This window comes from Sebastes umbrosus, chromosome 15, assembly GCF_015220745.1.
Source record: "Sebastes umbrosus isolate fSebUmb1 chromosome 15, fSebUmb1.pri, whole genome shotgun sequence".
In the NCBI taxonomy this organism is placed as follows: Eukaryota; Metazoa; Chordata; class Actinopteri; order Perciformes; family Sebastidae; genus Sebastes; species Sebastes umbrosus.
Window position 1 is genome coordinate 15010493 of NC_051283.1, and position 22694 is coordinate 15033186.

The following is a 22694-nucleotide window of genomic DNA, read 5'->3' on the forward strand; positions in this document are numbered from 1 at the left end:
ACAGGCATATTCAGGCAACAGTATGAGGGAAATAAAGTTTTTTTTAACATTACAGCATGTAAACATGTTCTAATAGAAACACAAAATACAAGTATGAACCTGAAAATTAGCATAATATGGAACCTTTAATGTCAATCTAGCTAGGAAAGCCATCCATCCTCTGAATGCTCTAGGTCTCTAGTTTTCAGCTGTACAGTTTCATGAGGCTGTGATTATCCTAGAGGTCACCACAGGTCATTTTATACAGTGAGGTATAATTTTAGCCTTAGTTTGCCTTGCCGTAAAGCATGGTGACTGCTGCGCTTTTCCTGCGCAGTCAACGCAGCCTCAACCCGCTCGAACACCTTCACTACTACAGCCGTTCATTCATTAAACAGACAGCAGCAACAACACAGCTACACACAGCAGCAGCAGCATGTCAGAGAAGAAGACCGTGGATCTGGGCTTACTGGAGGAGGATGATGAGTTCGAAGAATTCCCAGCCGAGGGTAAATACATACAGATAATGTTTAATAAGTCGGTGCTGCTTTAGTTTTCTTTGTACCGTCAGTAACACTGTTAGGGATGTTTTCAGTGCTGGGCCTGCAGCAGTGACTCAGCTAGCCTAGCCTAGCCATGTTAGCATTAGCAGCTAGCTCGCAGTTAGCTTCTAACACAACCACAACCAGCTGATTTAGCTACACCAAAGTTAGTACACTCATGGAGCTCTTTTTTTCCTTCTAATGTCACAGTCATTGTGATTTTATTTCTTTACAGTTTCTGTTATTTTGCTTATATGTACTTTAGCTCCCGTGCTAATGCGAGCTAACAAGCTAACTAAAGTGTTACCATGTTGTTTTTCTTTTTGCATCACTATTGAGGATTTGTTTACTGTACTTTGTTTTTTTTTAATGTTGTACATTGTGTACTTCCTAGATTGGACGGGGCTGGATGAAGATGAGGACGCTCATGTTTGGGAGGACAACTGGGATGATGACAACGTAGAGGATGATTTCTCTAATCAGCTGAGGTAATAACATGAACACAAATAAATACATTTCACAATGTCTAGAGATGCACCCCACTCTGTCAGAGGCTGTCAGTGTGTCTAGTACAGCAGATCAGGTGATGAAGATGCTTGGCACAGGTGGATTATTTTCATAAATAGTGTGGCTTTGAATAATAGGGCACTAAGTTATTGAAGTAATTCTTGATGTGAAGTCTTATACTTGATGCCAGACAGGCCAAATCCTCCTGCATGGAATACAATACACAAGACACACAGCTCTTTAATTATTTGACGTACCAGTATTTATTTATTTTATTTTATTTAAAAGGGACCATGTACAGTTTAAAACATAAATGTCACCATTTGATGCACTGTACCAGATTATAGCTTTAAGCTTATTCACATTTGTAGTCCCTTGGCAGGTCAAAACAAAGAAACATACTACAGTCATACAAGAAAGAACATACAAAATACACAGCTACACACAATAGCACACTTGTCAAGTAAAAGCAAGTCATGAAGACCATGGAATAAAGATCAGTGAGTACAGAGCTGAGCAGCTTTCAACAGACCAATATACTAGTTGGAACTAATAATAACCAACATGTGACAACACTACTGACCAGCAGACCTTTCCTCCAATAACTTGCACTACAGTAATGGACGGACAAGATATTGATCCTTGAAAGATTTCCAAATTTCAGTGTATGATTGATCAGCTACTTTGGTTTCAAGTGTGAACCATTATTTTTTGATGACTTACAAGTCTTGTTAAGTATTACTGTAAAACCAAGAGGACTTGTTTGAAATTATTGCTCTTTATATCTTACTTAAATGTGTGTTATCAAGAAATTAAACACGGGTGAGTAAACAAAATATGCCCTTCATATGAAAACATATTCTACTGATTAAATTGATTTAAACACAAGTAGACATTGTAACAGGACCAGTTACAAGTGATTTCTGTGACTGGTTAAACTCAGGCTTATGTGTTTCAAAATTATTGTTTTGCAGCATCAAAATGGACATGGCTCTTTTTATATGCATATAATTAAAGACATACTAAAACAATGTTATCTTTTGGAAGTCAATATTGATTTATTGTTGTAAATAATTTCCACAGCTGTGAAAGTTTCAACACATTATATAATCCATAGTGATGAGTATTTTTCCAAAATAGTTATTGTAAAGTGACATCACTTTAATATTTTAAAAATATATATATATAATTTCCTTACAAGTTTGTGCAATACACTCCAAATGAAACAGGAATAAAATCCTTTAAAGTGTTAAAAGATGAAGCAAGGTTTTCTCTAATATACGTCTTGAATTGTAAGTCAGGAACTTACAGCATCAAAAAGGCCATTTAGGAAGCTACTTAAATATTTGATCAATATTAATGTATCTTGCAATTTGGAAATTGCAGGAAACCAACAGCGCGCTTGCACTCTTGTTTTCTTACAATGCAGCCATCGTGCAGCTTCTCTTTAATAGCTTAGGTTGTTGTTAATTGCAGTGAGCCGCTGCATGTTTCACTTGTATCTGAAATGTGCATCAAAGTTATCATCATAAGATCCGTCATGTTTACACTCACACTTATTGGATAATCAATAACTGTTGATAGATAAGTGGCTGGTCTGTTTTTACACTTTAGGCGGTAATATGCTGTTGTTTTATTTAGGCCAATTTTGACAGCCTTGTTATTAAGTTGTTTCTTAAAGATATCATTATTGTTAAAGGGCACGGCCGGCATATATATATTCATATATATGTAATCATCAAATCCATAGCTGCACGCATTATGCAATATTTATATATTTTTTTCACTCCCATCTCTTAATGGTTCTCACAATCAATAGCAGAGGGTACTTATGCCGCAACCACCCACCTGTAATCATCTCTACTGACTTGATCTTTCTATTTTCCTTTTCCTCCCTGCAGAGCCGAGCTGGAAAAACATGGTTACAAGATGGAGACGTCTTAGCGGCTGACAAGGCCCTTCAGTATTCGATGACATTGGATATGGACATTTATATTTGAATATTACTGGGTGACCACACACACCACCGGAGATTTGGGGGATGTTAATTTGTTTCTTTTTTTGTAAGAAATATTGATGGAAGTAAAGTGTTTGGAGAAAAAACGTTCCTTTTGAGTGTTTTTACTTACTGATGGCAAATGTTTACACAATGACATTTATAGATAATACAACTGCTATTTTTTACACATTACTTTTTAGTTTATTTTACTTAATAATATTTAATCTGATACAGACTGGTCTAACCTGAAAAAAACTGGATTGCATTTCTTAAATAATCACAGTGACATTGCTGAGATTCAGCATGTTATGTTGGTAAATTAATACATCATAATTATCTTCATACCTCCAATTCATGCCGCATAACTAATGGCTAAATTTAACTGAAATCTAGCCTGCGTCCTTCCGTTTCACCTAGTCCTCGGACTGCTCTTATTCTTCGATGCATAAACTAAATCTGTTTTTGCAGTTATTAGTTTTTATATGGAAGATGACTCAAGGTTTGGCTAAAATATCTACAAATTACAGTCTCTGTAAGAGCTGTTGATCTCCTCAGAAGCACACCTGCCAAGTCAACGCAATCTACCTGTAATGGACGGCTTGTTAGTGCCCTCTGACACATTGTGCATTTATTTTGGACTGCATAAATTTTGCATGATATTACTCAAGTTGAAGTGTTCAACGGATTTTACCAGAGCTATTCGTAATCATTTTGAAGCAACCATACTTTAATGTAAGGCTGTGTTTATTGAAACTGTCAAAGTGATGACTGCATGACAGAGAAAGAGAGAAAAAGGTGTACACAGGGGGAAATAGAGATGTACATAAGTTGTGCGCAGTGGAAGTACACACAATACAAACAAGTGTGTTTGTGTTGCATGCTACACACATACAGAGGCAGTTCCTCTGCACTGTGCTGTATAACAGCCCCCTTCCCTCTCAGCCCCACAGCGCTGGGCCGAGTCCCTGAAGGAGAGATTATCCACTGCCGTGTTTGTCAGAGGCAGGGAGGGGGTCTCAGCATGGGGCCTCCCAGCCTGCCTTGCCTGGGCCTGCCCCTACTGCCAGCCAGGCCCTTCTCTTCCGCTTGGCACAGCGGGGACTCTCGTACTGAACCAGAGGCCAATTTATCCCCGCCACACTCCCCCGGCAAAATGATTTCTCTCAGTGTTTTGTCGACTCTCAGTCCCAGGGTCCTAATGAGGTGAAATAGATGCCAGTAAGACCAACGCTGCAAGAGCAGCTTTCATCCTGAAAACAACATCCATCCTCTGCCTCTAGAAGCAGAAAGTAACCTAAATACATTTACTCAAATACCGTATTTATGTATAGTTTTTGTACTCGTTTGAGATGAAAATGTAGCTTTTATCCACTATGTCCGATTGATGTAGCTACTAGTTACTTTGAATAATGCAGTTTATTTTTCAAAACACACAGTAAGCTCAAAATGTCATACAGTGTGTGACAGAAATGTGCTAGCTTCACATACATGCTCATATATTGCTAAAGAAAGCCCCCATCTTATCGATCCATTTCTGCTTAAAGTCAAGTCCTAAAAATATTTTTTTAATCTGAAACGAGTTGTAAAAAATTGCAATACAGTGAAAGACTTAAAACCTGTGTCCAATACAATCAACTTGTCCCAAGGATTTCCAAAATTTGAGCATCTGTATTTTGAAACATGAAAGAATTAGACTGGTCACTTAGGTAGAATCATGAAAAATGAAACTTGATTTAGCAAAATACCTAAAACAATAACACAAATCACAAATGTATTCAGTTTGTAATGATTGTTTTATCATCAACTGATTCCATGAGAAAAGTCTGGCCTTCCTCATCCAGGATACAATATTGTGAATTAAGCCAAGCTCTGTTTCTGTGGGTCACGTTACTTCCTGCTTCTAAAGGCTACAACACCACAAGTGTATGTATCGAGTGATAAGACCAGTTTCGCCATTACAACTCTCAGAACCTGCACGATTCCGAGATACAACATTTTATAATGTTTTTATTAGAGCTGTCAAAGTTAACGCATTAACACTAATTCATTTTAACGCCACTAAATTCTTTAATGCATTAACGCAACTTGCGGTTCTTAGGTTTTAGCTCATTTTTAAAGCTAGAGTGAAGATACTGGCATCATATGAAACTAGAAAACTTAAGGAATCCATTGGTACCAAGTACCAACCAGCTTGAGGATAAATAACGCTCCAAACTTATGCTAAATTATGGAAAAAATGGCATGACCATTTTCAAAAGGCTCCTTTGACCTCTGACCTCAAGATATGTGAATGAAAATGGGTTCTATGGGTACCCACGAGTCTCCCCTTTACAGACATGCCCACTTTATGATAATCACCTGTAGTTTTGGGCAAGTCATAGTCAAGTCGACACACTGACACACTGACTGCTGTTGTTGGCTGTTGGGCTTGAGTTTATGATTTTAGCATATTTTTTTACACTAAATGCAGTACCTGTGAGGGTTTCTGGACAATATGTATCATTGTTTTGTGTTGTTAATTGATTTACAATAATAAATATATACATACATTTGCATAAAGCAGCATATTTGTCCACTCCCATGTCGATAAGAGTATTAAATACTTGACAAATCTCCCTTTAAGGTACATTTTGAGCAGATACAAATTTTGCGATTAATTTGTGAGTAACGATAAGAACAATAAATACGATTAACTATGGATTGTTGATTATGGATAGATTAAATATTTTAATCGTTTGACAGCCCTAGTTTTTATTAATATCTGTCATATTTAGTTTATTGTTTTCACCACTGCCTTCTGCCTGTGGGTTGCCATTCCTACAAGCTTTTGTTAGTTTCCTCTCATGGTGCTGATTTAAAAGCAGCACAATTTGCTGTTTTGCATCAGTTTATTTTTTGGAAAGCGTCATTCTGCACTTCAAAGTGTTACACTCACATTTTGGCATTGAAGGCTGGAAAAGGTGGAAGTGGAAATCTGTTAGCTCAGGCACGCTGACAAGCATCTCACAGTCTCGTGTTCTCTTCTGGGAAAATCCAAAATCCCTGTTTACTACTAGGTATTATCCCAATCAGCTGCATATCACAGCCCAGCAGCTCTCCTGGGCCCATATTGTGATTGAAAGACAATGCTCCAGCTGCTACTGATATACATGTCAATAAAGAAAATAAATATTGTGTTGGCAAGTGCTGCGGGAAATAAAGCAAGGTCACATGTTCATAGAGTGAACTCAAAGAGATGTGACTCATAGGTGATACTCAGATCTGTTTATGCCCTTGAAACTAAGGGCCCTGGGCCAGATGATTATTCTAAGGGTTGGGGAAGTCGGTGAAGTGAGAGAATCGGTAAGTGAGAGCAACAGAGGAGGACTTGTGACCATTTTGTTTGTGCTGAGAGCATGAGATTGGTCCCTTGTGTTTGACGCCATGAGGGCCTCGATGGGCCCTCAATATTCAACCTCACACAGGCTTTTTTTTGTGTGTCTCTGCACTACTTCTTCTTTGATCCCATTTAATCAGGACTTTAATTTGTGCGAGCATTTTTGTTGTTCCTTTGTGACCCACATGATTCCCCGTGACATGTACGAGAAGACTCGCTGTGGCTGATATTGACTGACTTGCAGAGGCCTGAATAACAATCTGCTGGCTGAATATTTTAAGAAAGTTTTTTTTTTTAAATCTTTCAAACAATGGATTACTTTTCAAAAGGGCTGCCCTTGTGTTAGGGGTGACGACATTTAATCTTCATACATTCAGGATCTACTGGATTCTGTAAACTGATTCTCGTCTTTATGAAAGACTAGATTCTTCAAAAAGCATTTTCTTATTTGCAAATCATTTTCCCCCTCGGCCCACGCAGTTCTGAGACCACATGACTCCATGCGAGAGAGCAGCCAATGGAGCTGTGGCGAAGACTATTTCATAACACTTCATGTTGGGAGATGGCAGATCCATTGTTCTCGAGGCCCACGAGCCTGTGGGCGAGAGTCCCCGCTGTGTCTACTCTGAGGAGACACACCAGCCTCCCTGGCTATATATTTCCTCTCTTTCCTGCAGACACTGGAAGCTACTGTGACCATTCGAACTCTCTCTCTCCCCGCCGCTGCAGGCCTCGCTCTCTCCACTTCTCCCCTCTCCAATCCCTTCAGCACCGAGCCAGGGAGAAGACGACGAAGCTCTCTCTCTCTCTGCACAGCTAGGAAGCATGCAGCTGCTACTATAATAGCCCTAATTGCACGTTTCTTTTGTTGGGCTGAAATTAGCGGCGGGGCTACAATACTAGCCTAAAACCCCCAAAAACCTCCAAGTAAAGATGGAGGGGAGAGAGTTAAAAAAAAAAAAAAAAAGACACTCTGGGGTGCGTTCACCAGTGAGACTGCCAACCCACTGCCGAATGGCCCACACCTGCACGCTCGCACCCCCGCTAAAGTAAACACAGATAATAAGGTATAATTACTTTAGAAAATAATAACGAGGAGCAACCCTTCAGACCCCCCTACTCCCATTGACAAAGGGCTGCCTGTTTATTGTGGGGGGTGAAACAGCCCCAAAGGACGCTGGCGAATGCCCTATCAAAAGACCTGAGGGCCCTACTGTGGGCCCCTTATAGGACAGCCATCAGTGTCAAGGAGGACTGGGGCTTTTAAGTCGCTTCTACCCTAACTGCCTCAATTAACCAGTATGGATTGACCACAGGCTACTTTTTCAGCTCCATTCATTCTCATCAAAATGATCCTGTGTTGTCTTGAATGGTTCTCCACCTCTTTCTATGGGATCAGAAGAAACACAGAATATGTATCAGAAAAAAATGTACCAATAATAAGTCAAATCTGTGATATTCTCTTAAAAGATGCATTCAAATACAGACAGCCTTTCGGTTAGAATATAGGGATATCTGCCTGAAGCCAGGATGCATGCAGTACTGTACAGAGATGTATTGATGGAGGTATTAATCACGTTTGTTTTGTTAGTAGTATGATGTTGCTTCGTCAACCTGAACTCTTGCATCCTTATTAGGCTATCTTTACATCAAGGACCACAATGAAAATACGTTTTTACGTTTTGGGAAATACACTTAAATTCACTTTCTGGCAGTGAGTTGGATAAAAAGATAGATATCACTTTCATATTGTTCTGTTAAATATGATGCTGTACAGCCAGCAGATGGTCAGCATAGGTTAGCATAAAGACTGGAATCAGGGTAAAACAGCTAGCCTGGCTTTGTCCAAAGGTAACACAACTGACCTAGCAGCACCTCTAAAGCTCACTAATTGAAATTAAAAACTGACAGTTCCCTGTTTTGTGGGGGATTATCGGTCAGACTTTATCTTGGCTCTGAGCAGTTGCCAGGCAACCAGCGAAGACTCACGGAAGTTATTGGTTGCTGCCAAAGAATTTGTCTGGCATATAACCCCCCGTAAAAGAGTGACTTGTTGAATTTTCACTTAGTTTCTTTTTTTTTTTAGATTAAAACAAATCCCTTGAGCTTAAGAAGTGCTGGTGGTACCATTTGACAAGCTAGCTGTTTCCCCTTGTTTTCACTCGTTGTGTTAAACTAAGCCAATTGGCTGTAGCCTTATATTTAACAAACAGATATGAGAGTGGTTGTATTACTTTTCTCATTTAACTTTCCGCCAGAAAGCAAAAACCCCATTGAATGTCAAAATATTCCTTTAACCCTCATCCTACCAACCTATTTAACATAACTACCGATCTACTGTAAGAAACAAGCATCATAGCAAAATGATCATTTATTTCTTCTCTAAACATTAGTAGTTGTGTAATTAATGTCTTCTGTAGAAAAAAGACGGATTATTATTATTTGAAGAAAGTTACAGTTAATTTGCATATTGTGTAAAACAAAGATGACTGACAGAGTGCCCCTACCCCCCCTGATAGTGTGTGATACTTTAAATTAGGACCCATGGCAATCTATCTTTTCTATTTTATCTATTTAGGCTGCAATTGGGTGCTTGGACCCAATACATTGGTCTTTTTAAAAATCACTAATTAAAACAGAAGCAGAAAACAATGATATGAAGTCATTTGGGACAAAAAATTGGATAAAGCACCTGTGATATATGACAAAAGGTATACCTCTGGGGTCTGTGGGACCCCAGTTGATAGGATTGAGGGTTAACTACCTCTATGTAGTTGAGAGTGATTTAATGTCCTTCCTCTCAAGATAAACTACTTTATAAACATGGCTGCAGCACAGACCCTGCACAGTCACTGCAGATTCAGCACACATCATTCCAAACTCAAGCCAAAAAAAGCTTTTAAATCTCAAAAATAGCACATGCTGAAACTACTATTACTTTGATCTTGACTTATAGTCTCCAGTGAGCAATGAGCATCATATTTTGACCAAAAATGTCATACCTGTGGTTGAGGGGAAAATAAATATCGAAAATGGAAATATTTGATTTCACTTGACTCACTAACAGATAGCTACAATATCTGTGTTAGACATGTCTAACATGTATCAACCTGACATGGTGATCGTACATCTCCAACCTAGAGAAAAAAGCTCAAAAACTGCTGTATTTTTCAATTATGAAGGCAAAATTCCAGCGACAAGTTGTTGTTAACTTTTACAGAGGAGCTATAGAAGGCATCCTCACTGGAAACTGAGGATATTACAAACTGTCATGGGATAAGAGCGGGGTGATTAAAACCGCCCAGAACATCATTGGTATCCATCTACCGAGCATCAGGGATATCGGTGAGGAGAGGTGCATGCGCAGAACCCAAAGGATATTAAAAGACAACACCTATCTCAGCAACAGCCTGCTGCCATCTGGCAAGCAATACAGAAGTATCTGTAGACGACAGAGCAGCTTCTTTCCTCAGGCTGTGAGACTCATCAACTATCATCCTCCGTACTCCACCATAACAAATAGTTTTGCTTTTTAGTTTTTCTCATGTAGCAATAAAGGGACTACAACTGCATGTTGTTGCACAACCCTGTGTTGTCCAATGACAATACATTTAAACCTTGACCCTTGGTAGGGTTGTATTTCATGGTTTGCTCCGAAACCTCTCTTAGTTTTTATGAGAGTCATCACAGCTCAGCTGAAAATGAGGATAAAGCCATTTGAACATGTGGACATGACACTTGATATTTGAGACAGTACGGGATCACGCCACGGCCTCACCGTCACTTAAACCTGTCTGGATTTTAACCCGATCTGACATGTTGGCACACAGAAAGAAACAGATGGGTATGTTTCAGTTTAACGCTATCCCTGGTGGTTGAGTCACTATGAAAACAAAAGGCTTTAGATTGATGTCAGGACGGATTATGAGTGCCCTGTTTCAGCCGTGCAGTTTATGACACGATCCATCTCGCAGGTCTTTGACAGAAAAATGGATAATTTCACAAAGGCGAAAAAGAGAGCATAAAGAATGTATATAGTAGTCTGTACTGCCCTACAAAGCCAAAACAACATATTTGACCAATTGGCTACAGACCAGAATCTTACCTGAAAACATATCATGCCATAGAAATGTGTAATTCTGGGCTGGAAAAACAGAATATAAATTTGTAAGAAGAAAACGGTTAAAAACCAAACTGCACTCCTCACAGCTATTTAATCACTTGAAGAGTCTATTTTGATGCCCCTGCATTTTGGTATAACTGAGTTCGTTATACCACATAAACAAGGCAGTAGCAAAATCTAATCATAGTGGAGAAAAACACCAGATAAACTAGTGCTGCTAAACGTTAATTAACCTAGCTTAGCAGAGTAGCAGTAGCCTAACCAAAGAACGTACAGTATATTGCCAAGAAGTGAAAGTCAATTGTTTGTTCCATTGCAACATTAGTGCCCAGCAGCAAAGCTACGCTTCCGCCATTTTGGACTGAAAGCGACTAAAGCATCCGCCTAAAAAGTGCCGTACAAAAGTAAAACAAAATTATTTTTATTCTATTGTCATATTCTACCGAAATGAGCTATGTTGAACAATGAAATATTATAAATATAATAAGCGTTTCCAGTCCAAAATGGCAGAAGCAGCTGTACACTGGAGTTTTGTCTCTTTGCTTCTATACTCTTTGGCCTAACTGCCGTCTCTGCAGCCTCTGAATTCAGTGAAATTCACATGATTTGTGGTGGTTAAACTACCTTTAAATCACATATCTAAATGTATTTGATTAAATATGAATTTATAATAACAAGTTAAAGGTGCAGTGTGTAGGATTCGGCAGAATCTAGTGATGTGGTTGCAGATTGCAACCAACCCTCTGCTCACTCCTCCCTTTCCAAGACTGCAGTAACGTGAGCCGCCGGTTGCAAAACTGTGGTGACGCCATTCGTCTAGCTCAGAGGCCATCCTTATCATAATAACCCTTCTGTAGGAGCAACGGAAGTCAGACGGCGGCTGGCGGTACCACGGTTCTGCACTCTGTAACTCACTTTATCGCAGTTTCACAAACCTGAAAACTACGGTTGCCTTCAGGTGACGTAAAAATGTGAAAGGCTCTCTCTAGAGCCATTGTTTGGTTTGTCCGTTGTGGCAGATTAACATGGCGGACTCTGTAGAGGAACCGCTCCCTATGTAGATATGAAGGGCTCATTCTAAGCTAACGAAAACACAACGATTCTTAGTTTCAGGTGATTATACACTAATGAAAACATAGTTATGAATATTATATTCCGTTTCTGCTAATAGATCCCCCGAAATGTTACAAATTGTTCCTCTAATTAGTTCACAAGGACAAGAAAAGAAGAAACAAGATCTGTTTTTTCCCCCCCTGCAGCTTTTAGATTGTCCAAACATCAAGTGCAGTATCTAAACATGTAGGTATTATGTAATGTCTGTGGCAAATAATCAATGTTTTCCCAACTTATATACCTCTTATGCAGTATTTTTAAGAGCCTTCAAACTTCTAACCCTTTTTCTCAACTTCACTGTTTCTATAGTTACTTCATTGTAAGGCGGTGGGCCTACATGTACAGTTTATATGTGATCCCGCATCTGTGAAATAAGACACAGTATTGACCTGGTAATATCACAACAAAACCAATAATGCTTTATTCATCCATGAGCAACCCATTTCAGTCATAAACCAGGCTGATACCGGCCTACGCTGTAAAATAACACACCTAAGTGAAGTAGAAATTCTCACTGAGTAAATGTTTTGCATCTATTTAACACAAGTCTTAGTGGAGTCCTGTACTTTTATCAACACATAGGGGGGATAATAGCTGCTGTGATTAAGGGTCTAATGTAAAGTGAATCAGTGTTGCATGTGAGTCACCCTCACGCCATCATTAAACCACAATGTGCAACCGAGCCGAACGGCCCTGCGAGGATGGCAGCGTGTTTTTAACTGTGACGTCTGTGGCAACAACACCCCCCCTGCTGCGTTTCCTTCCCGTACCCCCATGATACCTGGCAATTAGGGTGTTTGTTTTTTTATTTTTACTCCCTACTTTTTACCCTCCCAAACCTCCAATATTTGAACACACCGTAACAGCCATCCACCTGTCCTGCTGCACTTAAAAGCATTGGACAGCGAAGGAAGAGAAATTAATAGGGAGAGGAGGGGGGGGGGCAATTTAGACACCGGAGAGGCTTTTTCCGCCAGAGCAGTAAAGCACACTTGATGTTATTATCATCTCTAGTGAATTATCAGGCCTCTGATAATTGTAATTAATCAATCATCAGGCTCACTCGTGCACTCTCAATAAAACCCAGCATCACTGTAGATCAACCTGAGCAGTGTTGACCTATGAGAAATCAATGTGCAGCCATGACTCAAGGCAATAGAGCTTCTTTCACTTGGATCAAGTAATTAGAGCATGATTATTATTACATGTCATAGTATCTGCATCGTAACTGCGCACAGGAGGGAAACAATTGCAGGAAAAAGTCCATTAAAGACCTTTTAACATTGCACAATCCAATTCAAGTGAACATTAAAAGGTTGCAGGACAAATCATCCCCTCAGCTCGCATCGATCATTTTCACCACATTCAACCAAAAAAGCCTCACCACTTCACTGTGTGGCTGCGTTCAAAACAATAGCACATGTTAAAAAAGAGAGTACAATGACAGACAAACTCGCAAAATAGGACATAACATTCTCGCTCTCCTTCTCGCTGTCTTTGCCTTTCATCACTCTCTAACTTCACACACATACACACACACACACACACACACGCAAGTCTGTTAACGCTGGGTGGGAGGCCTTGGCCCAGCCACAGTCAACTGGTCCCAGTCCCAACAAGGAAACAATTAATCATGTGTGAGCGGCTGTCTGAGTGTCTGCTCTCTGGACAACAACAACACTCAGCCATTTATCTCCCCTCAAGGCAGGACAGCCAGCCAGCGCACCACACAGGCATGCACTCTCTCATCCTCTCACACTCACAGATGTGGAAGAAGAAGAAAAATGCACACACTTCCAAATACTCTCAAATGTGCAGAAATATACCCATGCAAAGCGTGCATGCACGAAAAACACATTAATGCAAGATGCAAGGACATTTTCAACAGCACATGTGAATGACGATGCATCAACACACACACACACACGCACAGACACACACACACACACACACACACAGGTGCCTGCTGTTTTGTCATCCTAATCAGATAGATGTCAGCACCTCCTAATGGTCATGATGACATATACAGGAGCTACATGTTGCTGCCTCGGTACAAATCTCTGAGATCAAAGACAGACTTCTCAACTTCATAATTCATTTGAGAGCGATGCCTTTCTACCGCGGCTGCCTTTGATATTTCAAACTCTGTTTGCTGTTCATTACGCAAAAAAACAGAATGGAAGGACTGGGCTATTTTTCTTGCACTCTTCTGGGATGATGGAGCAAAGTCGAGTTGACAGTCATTTCATTTCAGGAAATTTAGTCCTCTCTAATTTAACTCTTGGTCTTCCGACATGGCAAGGCAGGTTAGGAGTGAGCTAAAGCAGGCGAGACTTAGTGAAATGAAATCGGAAATTTGTCGTTTATTCCTCATTGCTGCATCTACCTCAGACAGGGGGTGGTTTGTGAGTGTGGGTTTGGGTGCACGTGTGGTTGAGTGTGTCCGAACATGGTTTCAAAGAGTGTATTTTTGGTGTAAGCATACGTGCATCTGTATATGCGTTAGTGTCCAACTTGGTGAAAAAAAGGGCCCTAAACCTCAAGTGGAGCAAACAAAGAGGCCGGTGTGTGTTTCAGGATGGGGCATCTGGATGGCATCAGGAGAAGCTGGCAGATTGGTAGTGACACAGGTTACTCCTGAGGTCCCTGGTGAGAAACACATCGCCGTAGTCTGCAGTGGAAACGGAGCTTTGAAGTGCCACCGCGTAAATGGAGGCATCTGCATTACAATGTTTTCATGCAGCTAGTTTTATTTTATTACACCACCACCCACCTCTGGCTGAAGATAGGGTTGCACTTTGCAGGTGGACCACTGATGAGAGTTAGTTTACAAATGACAAACAAGTGAAAATCAGTCAAGAAAAGAAGACGTGTACACAGTGATTTCCATGCCTTCAATCATTGAATGAAAATCCCTACTGTTAGATTGTGTGGGAAGACTTATATTTTAAACACAATGCAGTGCAGTTGAGATGAGAACCAGCACTTTGAGATCATGAGTGATACCAGTGGAGGAAACAGCTAGCCTTGTTCTGTCCAAAAGTAATAAAAGTACCTCAAAAGCTTACTAATTAACATGTTATATCTTGTTTCTTTAAACTATACACACACAAAAAAACATAAAAACAACACAATATGGATTTGTGGGGGTTATGTGCCGGACTATGTCTTGGCTGGGTACAGGTGGATGCGCCCGACCAAGACAGAGCCGCAGGCTAGCTGATTCCCCCCGTTTCCAGTCTTTGTGCTAAGCTAAGTTAACCGGCTGCTGTCTGTAGCATCACGTTAGAGCGATATCGATCTTCTCATCTCTACTCTACTGCAAGAAACAGACAGGTGTTATTCTATAGAGATGGCAGAGTGACTCCTTAGCGTCTTGGATCAAGTGTGCCGTCAAGATGAACAGCTAACCCCGCGTCTATACAACAAATCCTTCAAAGGCATTTAATCACGCCATTCATGTTACATTCTAAAACTTCCTGCGCCAACTTGAACTTCAATTAAGTCATTTAGACGAATGCGACCATCGTTCTCGCTCCCTCCCTTCTCTCTCAGTCCAGGTGGCAGCTTGACAGGAAGAGGAACAGGAAAGGACTTAAAGATTTGCTGCTGCTCTCATTCTCCTTCAAAGACAAATGCCCCCTCTGATCATTTCCCACAATGCTCCTTGCACGGAGGCCTCTGTGATCAGCGGTTATGAGAAAGCACAGGAATCTGACAGATAACTGCCTCAATAGGGGAAGAAGAAGAAGAAAAAAAAGAGAGGTAAGCCTCCTCTTTTTCTGTGTCTACGACCTACTCCCCCCCGCCCTCATTCCTTCAGCCTGGTTGCTCTGCATGTGCGGGAAGCATCTGGGTTCATTTATCCCAACCCAGGCAGGCTGGAGGACCCCTGTGCCCTCTCGGGTTGCAAGGTCTGAGCATGCTTCAGTGTGGGTCCTTGTTGTTGTGGAAGAGAAGAGCTCAAGCCTGCCCGCTAGCCCGTCTGGACCATCTCAAAAACTCCCATGCACCCCTTTCCCGGGCTTCACCAGGCCCCCCGGCCCATCCCAGATGCCCCGAAGCATGGTTAGTGTAGCGCTTCATCTGAACTGAACGATACTAAACAGAGTCATCCAGAAGCTAGCAGAGAGGACAGACCGCCTTGAAGTTTAGGTTGGCAGATGGAAAGGAAGGAGAGTCTGCAGAGGAAGCAAAGCTGGTGTGTGTGTGTGTGGGTGGGGCCGATATTAACTTTACACACTGTTTATGAATGCACACGTCAACATTTGCATAATGAGACACATTGCGGATGTACACTACATCCGTAATGTGTGCGCAGGAAATGCACGCCCATGTCTCAAGACCGCAGGTGAAATTCCCAAGAAGTCCCTACTGTTTGGTATAATCCGCAGTCCACTCCACGCCAAACGTCAGTCCAGGTTATCAGGCTGCACGGCTGAATGGAAGCAGAGTGAGTCTGGCTGGTTACTTAAAGTCATTGAGAAGTTATTCAAACACCCAGTTATTATGGTGTAAACAAAGGTGGCTTGTCACACGCTATTACAGATATGGTGTTTACAAGAATGCCACTTTAATGCACTGCATGTTATGTATGATGATTAAGGATAGTGTTTGACAACCCAACTGATTGGAGAAATGAAAGTAGATTATAATAGGCAGTGTTTTGTTGTTAGACAGACAGCAGAGACTATGCATACAGAGAGAACTCTATTATTTTGCTAATAGCTTTTGTGTGTTAGCATAAATAATGCTTTTTCTCATGAAAGACCATACAGAAGCACGAAAATGTCAAAATAGATACAGTATACTGTAAGAATCACTTCTTTGTCTTATGTGTATTAGAAGGCTGCAACATTTCTCTTCTTGCCACCTTCTTGTTCTTTATGCAAAACAGATTTGTCTGAGTCGCCCCACTCTATCTGGGCAGTCTGTCTACTGTGTGGTTTCGGTGACACTTCTAAGTTATATAAAATTCCTACTTTGGCAAGTGTGAAGTTTGCAATGGTTTGTCATTGGGCGTTTTCATCTCTGAATTTGTGTCTTTCAAAATGCTGAGCACAACTGGAACAACTCCGGCATCAATCTTGGCTCTTACATGAAACATCCTTAATTAGAGGGAGAAGTAATGTGGTAATAATCAAGCGGTGGCAGGTTTGTCGCCACCGTGTCCATCAACAGCCATGTGTCCTGCTGATGTGCCCCTGAGCAAGACGTTCAGCTTCTCACAAATGACAGATCTGAATAAGAACATCAGCTGAAATTGTGCAAAACAAAAAAAGGGATTCTTGGAAGAATTAAGATGTGGGTTAGGTCAGGGCCACCCAAATCTGTGTCCCCACAGAGCTATAAATCAAAGTCACTCACAAGGGGTCATAATGTTGTCTCTCCAGCACTTTCATGGCCAATAAGCTAATAAAAAACAATTGTTTTCCTGTTTGCCTGAAGGTATACTTTGTACTACGTCTGCCACTTTTTTTTTTACTCAAGTTTTAAAAGGTAAATCTGATATTATTTTATATTATTCATATTGTCAACAAATCCCATAAGAAGACAAAAAACAACAATATGTTGGTCTGTCTCTCAATACTTTCTGACTTTCCTACCTTATCTGTGACACACATCCCCAAGCCTATTGGTTCCTACTGAAGACGTAAATCTTTAAAAATTACTCACAAACAGTTATACACAGTTATATTTGTACAAAAAGGCTTAGTAATTTTCTAAACAAGCTGGGCACTGTAGTTTTTTTTGTTTTAACAAATAGTCACACAAACAGGAGTAAACAGTGCATATGTTTGGGACTATTTTCAGCAGTGGATGAATACACATTTGATGTTTTATTGAGTATTTTCAGCATGTGCTACTGACTCATTGTTTCAACTGTTAAATTGAGCAACCACTTCATTATAACCACTTCTTTGGGGTTGCTTTATTTATGTAATGTGTCCTTGGGTTACGTAAATGGCTCTTCAAATTACATTTCTCATTATTTATTAGTATTAAGAGAGCATTGTTTTACATAAACATTTGGTTTTATATGGCGAGAAGGAAGGAAAATCTGTGTTTTCAGAAATGTTCAGTTCACTCATATTGGTTAGCATGCATGAGGTGTACTGTCATTATACTATTTTTTTGATTTTGAAAAATGTAGTACATTTTTTCACCTGAAAAACAACAGATTTATGGTAGGATAAATACAGTGCAACAATATAATATCAATACAATTGCCACTGCCCCATGTTCTCTATCAACCCTAGGATACCCTGCTTTGACAGCAAGTGACAGATCAATATATTCCTTAGCTGTTTCCAGATTTTAACTCTTTGGCTTTGTGTCTCCTGTACATTTTAAAATGACATTAGGAATCCTGAGAGTGACTGCGAAACTGTATTCTTGAGCTGTGGAAAACAGGACAAAGCCATTGCCACAAGCGGCCTCTTTTTTTTTTCAGGTCAAAAATGTCTTACAAATTTGAATCTCATTACCATGTCATGAATACGTCTTTGGGAATCCATTAGGCGTTTTCTGACTAAAACTACAATAAGAATTCACATTCAACCAAAAATGAAAAGAAAGAGTGGGGAATGAGAATAAAGCCCCATCGGGAACATTACTGTAAAGCTGTTTTAGCTCTTTCAGTCCACTTAAGAAGAGGCAGGAAAAAAAAGAGAAAGATGCAAGTGACTGACAGATGATAAAAGTAAGAACAAACTGGCCATTTTACTGCAGTAGGGCCATTTGAGAAGGGATTATTAACTTGTCAGCGTTTCAAACTGAGACACAACTTTTTCTCCTCCAAAACACATCCCCATGTCTCTGTTACTTTTATTAGAAAGTCTTTAAACCTTTGACCCCGGAGGGCCTCCGTTATTGGCTGTTAATAGGGACTTGCTGGTCAGCGGGGAGACCCTAAGTGCCCTATTAATCATTTGTTTAGAGCTTGGGTCTATTTTGGAAGCTCTGTGTTTAGTGTGGGTTAAAAATAGGAGGAGGCAGATTGAGACAGCCGTCCGCCACTCATCGCTCAAGCTGTCAGGACGCGTGGGCCCTTCGGGACGTGGGCAGGAGACCCCTCAAGCCATTGAAGTTCAAAGGTCGCAAGGTTTATCATTATTACCCACTTACTCTGTGGCGGCTGACAGAAACGTTGTTGTCTCGATTGCTAAAAATAGAGGCTGAAAGCATGCTCTAAACAAAAAAGAAATCACTGAAGGTAATATTTAAAGATTTTTTTTTCACATAAACAGTCAAGAGTTTCCTGTCAAAGCTGCTAGAAACTGTAGTTTACATGCCTCAAGTAAATTCATGAATAATACACGAGCAAAGCAAATGCTGCTACATGCTTCCTACACCAAATGCCACAAGTAAGTGAGTTGTTTGCTGGCAGATTCGCAGTGATGGGAAATAAAATGTCATGGGATCAAATCATTAATCTTGTCAAATATTGTCATATGACAGGGGAAAATACAGGTGTGGAGATTGCATCGGCTGATAAAACATTACTTACAGCCATTTTTCCAATAAGCGATGGACTCAGTGCTGTCAATATTTGGAGGGGATGCGAGGTATGCCCTAGCGAAGGCCATTTTGCGAGGAGCAGAGAGCCTGCTGGGAAAAATACAGTGGTTCATGCTGGGTCTCCGGGAAGCTGAAAAGCCACCGGCAAAAAGCTATGAATTATTTTGAGCGCAAAATACATTTTCTTTGAAGACTGTCGGGCCATTAGAGCCCTTTTGCTCCCTTTTAAATTGTTTTTATGCTGTGAGTAATGTTAACCTTTGCTTTTGTAGTCATGAAATTCTCTCTGCACCTTTTTCCCTCCCGGCACAAAGCACAGATGGACTGGAAAAGGTGTGAGGAAGGAACTGAGGCTTTTATTCGGACGTCTAAACCTCTGTTCTTTAGTAGGCTACAGTAGAGACTCACATTTAATATACATATAATAAAGCTGAATATTGCAGTAAAACCTTTGAAATACTTTACTGCTACTGGAGGCCAAAAATCATATACCATAGGAGCTATAATTAGGCTAAGTGCCATAACACATATGTTGAGTATAGCGAGTTTTTCAAGAAAGAAGTGGTCCAGTTGTGTACATCAGTGGTTCCCAAACTTTTTCAAATGAAGGACCCTAAACGGACACAAATTAGACCAGATTAGTCCCAGAATTCCCCATCTGATTAGATTTTTGCTCTTAAATTTTTTATTAAAGAAAGTGTATGAAACCCATGACCAAAATAGCCATATATTCTGTCATTAGCCATGTTTCCATTCAATTGTCAAACGAATTTTAAGTGCAATTTTGAAATATCGAATTAGGCCCGTTTCCATTTTAAAGGGACTGTTTGTAAGAATCAGAAATGCTTGTTAACAGCAAGCACACACCTGTGGCCGTTAAGTCAACGACTGTCAGCGTCGGGCTCGCTCTAAATAGACATGAACGAGCATCGCTCAAAACAGTGAGGCGACACACTAATACACACTCACTCTATATTTCACCTGCTTGGCCGTAATGTTAGCTGACCAGATGAAGGTCTCTCCATGAATCACTGCTGATCCTACTGTTGGCTTTTCCTGCTTCAGCCTCCCAACTGTGGTCGGAGGGAGACACCGGCACCCGGTCAGAGACGATAACGTTTCTCGCTGCGGAGCCCCGTCACTTCACAAGACACGGAAAACCTCTGTTGGACTGGAGGAGCTGCAGCATTTATTTCTGCACAAACGTCCACTGGTCATTCACTAGATATTCTCAGAGCTAAACTAACTCTTCTGCAGTGTGTAGTGTGTGCGCATGCACGTGAGATGGAGCGAGCTGAGTGAAGGCAGAGGAGCAGAGGAGCAGAGTATAGCAGAGACTCCGGCCCTGGAGACCAAATCTATGGTCTCCCCCGCGTCCTCCAAACGCGGCCAACACTGTTTTGCAAGACGGGCTTCACTAGATATAACTTTGGTGCTTCCGTGTAGTTTATGTTGGAGTCTGAGTTTGAACAGCGTAGCCACACGCGAGCATGCATGGGACACCGACCGATTGATTTATACGAGTAAGAAGTTACAAACAGTACCTTTAAAACACAGTAGGATTATAAGGCACTTTCACTGAAATAGGTCAACTTTAATACAAGACACAAGTACAGAACTCTCTCTCTCTCTCTCTCTCTCAATAAACACAGACATTATGGGATCATAATGGGTGGATCTAACACAAGCACAAGCCACTGACCAGTTGACCTCTCGTGCCCCAGCAGCACCACGTGAGCAGCTGATCCTCTTTCATCCTCCTCTCACTGCACCGGTGCGTGACGTGATCTCCATGGGAACGTCGTCGTCTCCATGGGAACAACGTCACGCAGCAGGAAGTGGTTTTGAAGTGAGTGAGTGAACTTAGCATGGCAGCAAAGGTAAGTTTACACTTTTAGTTTCTCCTCTTTCTGGGAAGTTTTTCGCCTTGTCATGTGAAGTGCTCGGTCTTGGGAGTGTCTCCACTGTAGCTGTTATGATGACTTCACTGGGGGGGCTCGTTAAACGCCGGTTAGCCTGCTAAGAGGATGTGTTAGAGGTTAACACTGACCACTCAGCAATGACATTGAGGCTTTAGTGTAGCCGGTTAGCTAGTTAGTTAATGTAAAGCTTGCTAATTGTTCCTATAAGTTAAACTGTCATTAATGACATTGTTGCTGCTTTTTAAACCATACTTTCATGCCCCATGTCCAGTTTACTGATGTGTGGCTGCTAACAACCTGTTGTAGTCTCAACAGGTGGGCTAACCTTTGTTAGCATCATGCTACATGCTGTGGCATCCCTGTCATCATAATTAACTTGCAGGTGCCAGAAGTTACTACAAGCTTTTTTTTTTGACATTTTAACATAACATCATTGTTTGTATACAACCAGTATCTTACAGAGACTGGTTTTAATTTGCACTCTTACAGGTGACACCACACCTACTTTTAATCTAGCAAATTGAATAGACCTTTGTTTCTTGGTTTTTAATATATTACACCAGCAACAGCATCCTCTTCTACAGGAGTACAGTAGATAGATAGATAGATAGATAGATAGTAACTTTATTGATCCCGAAGGAAATTCAAGTTTCCAGCATCACAGTTCCATAGTGCAAAAACATGTTAGTAAAAAGGCAGTAAAAAAGTTAGTATTGGAAAGTACAAAACAATATACCAGATATAAAAATACAAGGAGATGAAGAAAACTGTTAAAATTGAATATAGTGCAGGGTAACAGCTGTGATATAGGACTATTAAAAAGTGAATATAGTGCAGAAGAGACTGTTGCATGGTAACTCCAGTTGCTTAGTCTATGAAAGTGCACTGTGTTATTATTATCTGTCCTATATTACACCAGCAGCAGCATCCTCTTCTACAGGAGTACAGTATGTATGTGAACTGTTACTTACAAGCTGATGGGTTTGCATTGTAGGAAACCGCTTTTTGTGTATTGCAAGTTGTGTAATGTTTTGTGGTTGATAGGTGGATTGATTTGCTATGTAATGGTAAACAGAGTGGTTTTGTATGTTGTTGGAAATCTAGAGGTTTGGGTTGGTGGGAGGTTGTGGGTGTGTGGATGTGGGATTATGTGAGTGTAGACGGGTGAATTAGGGGGGCTGAGTTTAGGTGTGTAGGTTTATTTTATTTTAAGTATTTTTCTTGTACTGGTGGGTTTTTAAGTGAGATGTTTAATTAAAGGACATCAAAAGTCTACCAATGCGCCACCAAGATTTCTGGGGGCATATTACAGAAACTTCTTACCTTAAATCTTAAATTAAGATCGGAAGACTCTAAGGATTATTCCCAATTTGGTACTACAGAAGAAGCAAATCCTAGGCTAACTAACTTTAGGAATCCTATTTTATTTGACTTCATCCTATCTTATTTTAGGTTAGGAAATCCTAAATGCTCAATCCAACATTGTTTATCAACTTTTATGTCTGTTAGCATAAACCATAAGCCCACCCAGGTGCATACTGGACAAGAAAATAATCAAACTAATCAAATAACTATCAAAAGAAAACACTATAGATAATCGAGTCTAAATAAA

At 40.5% G+C, this 22694-nt stretch overlaps 2 protein-coding genes across 2 annotated transcripts in view; both read left to right on the forward strand.

Moving 5' to 3' along the window:
- The first annotated feature begins 311 nt into the window (after positions 1–311).
- On the forward strand, positions 312–3131 carry sem1 (SEM1 26S proteasome complex subunit). Its single transcript, XM_037796012.1, has 3 exons — positions 312–488; positions 916–1009; positions 2930–3131. Exons 1-3 carry the CDS (start codon positions 416–418, stop codon positions 2970–2972), a joined length of 210 nt encoding a protein of 69 aa, XP_037651940.1. The 5' UTR covers positions 312–415; the 3' UTR covers positions 2973–3131.
- A 17763-nt stretch (positions 3132–20894) lies between these two features.
- LOC119502748 (calcium-binding mitochondrial carrier protein Aralar2) overlaps positions 20895–22694 on the forward strand; it is a 53174-nt gene continuing 51374 nt past the window's right edge. The window contains exon 1 of the mRNA XM_037793922.1: positions 20895–21040. Coding sequence (XP_037649850.1) covers positions 21029–21040 — 12 coding nt within the window. The 5' untranslated portion in view covers positions 20895–21028. The remainder of the gene's footprint in view (positions 21041–22694) is intronic.

Coding starts and splice junctions, on each gene's coding strand:
- sem1 (XM_037796012.1), top strand. CDS start 416: ATGTCAGAGAAGAAGACCGTGGATCTGGGCTTACTGGAGGAGGATGAT. Junction 489..915: donor CGAAGAATTCCCAGCCGAGG/GTAAATACATAC, acceptor TGTACTTCCTAG/ATTGGACGGGGCTGGATGAA. Junction 1,010..2,929: donor GATTTCTCTAATCAGCTGAG/GTAATAACATGA, acceptor TCCTCCCTGCAG/AGCCGAGCTGGAAAAACATG.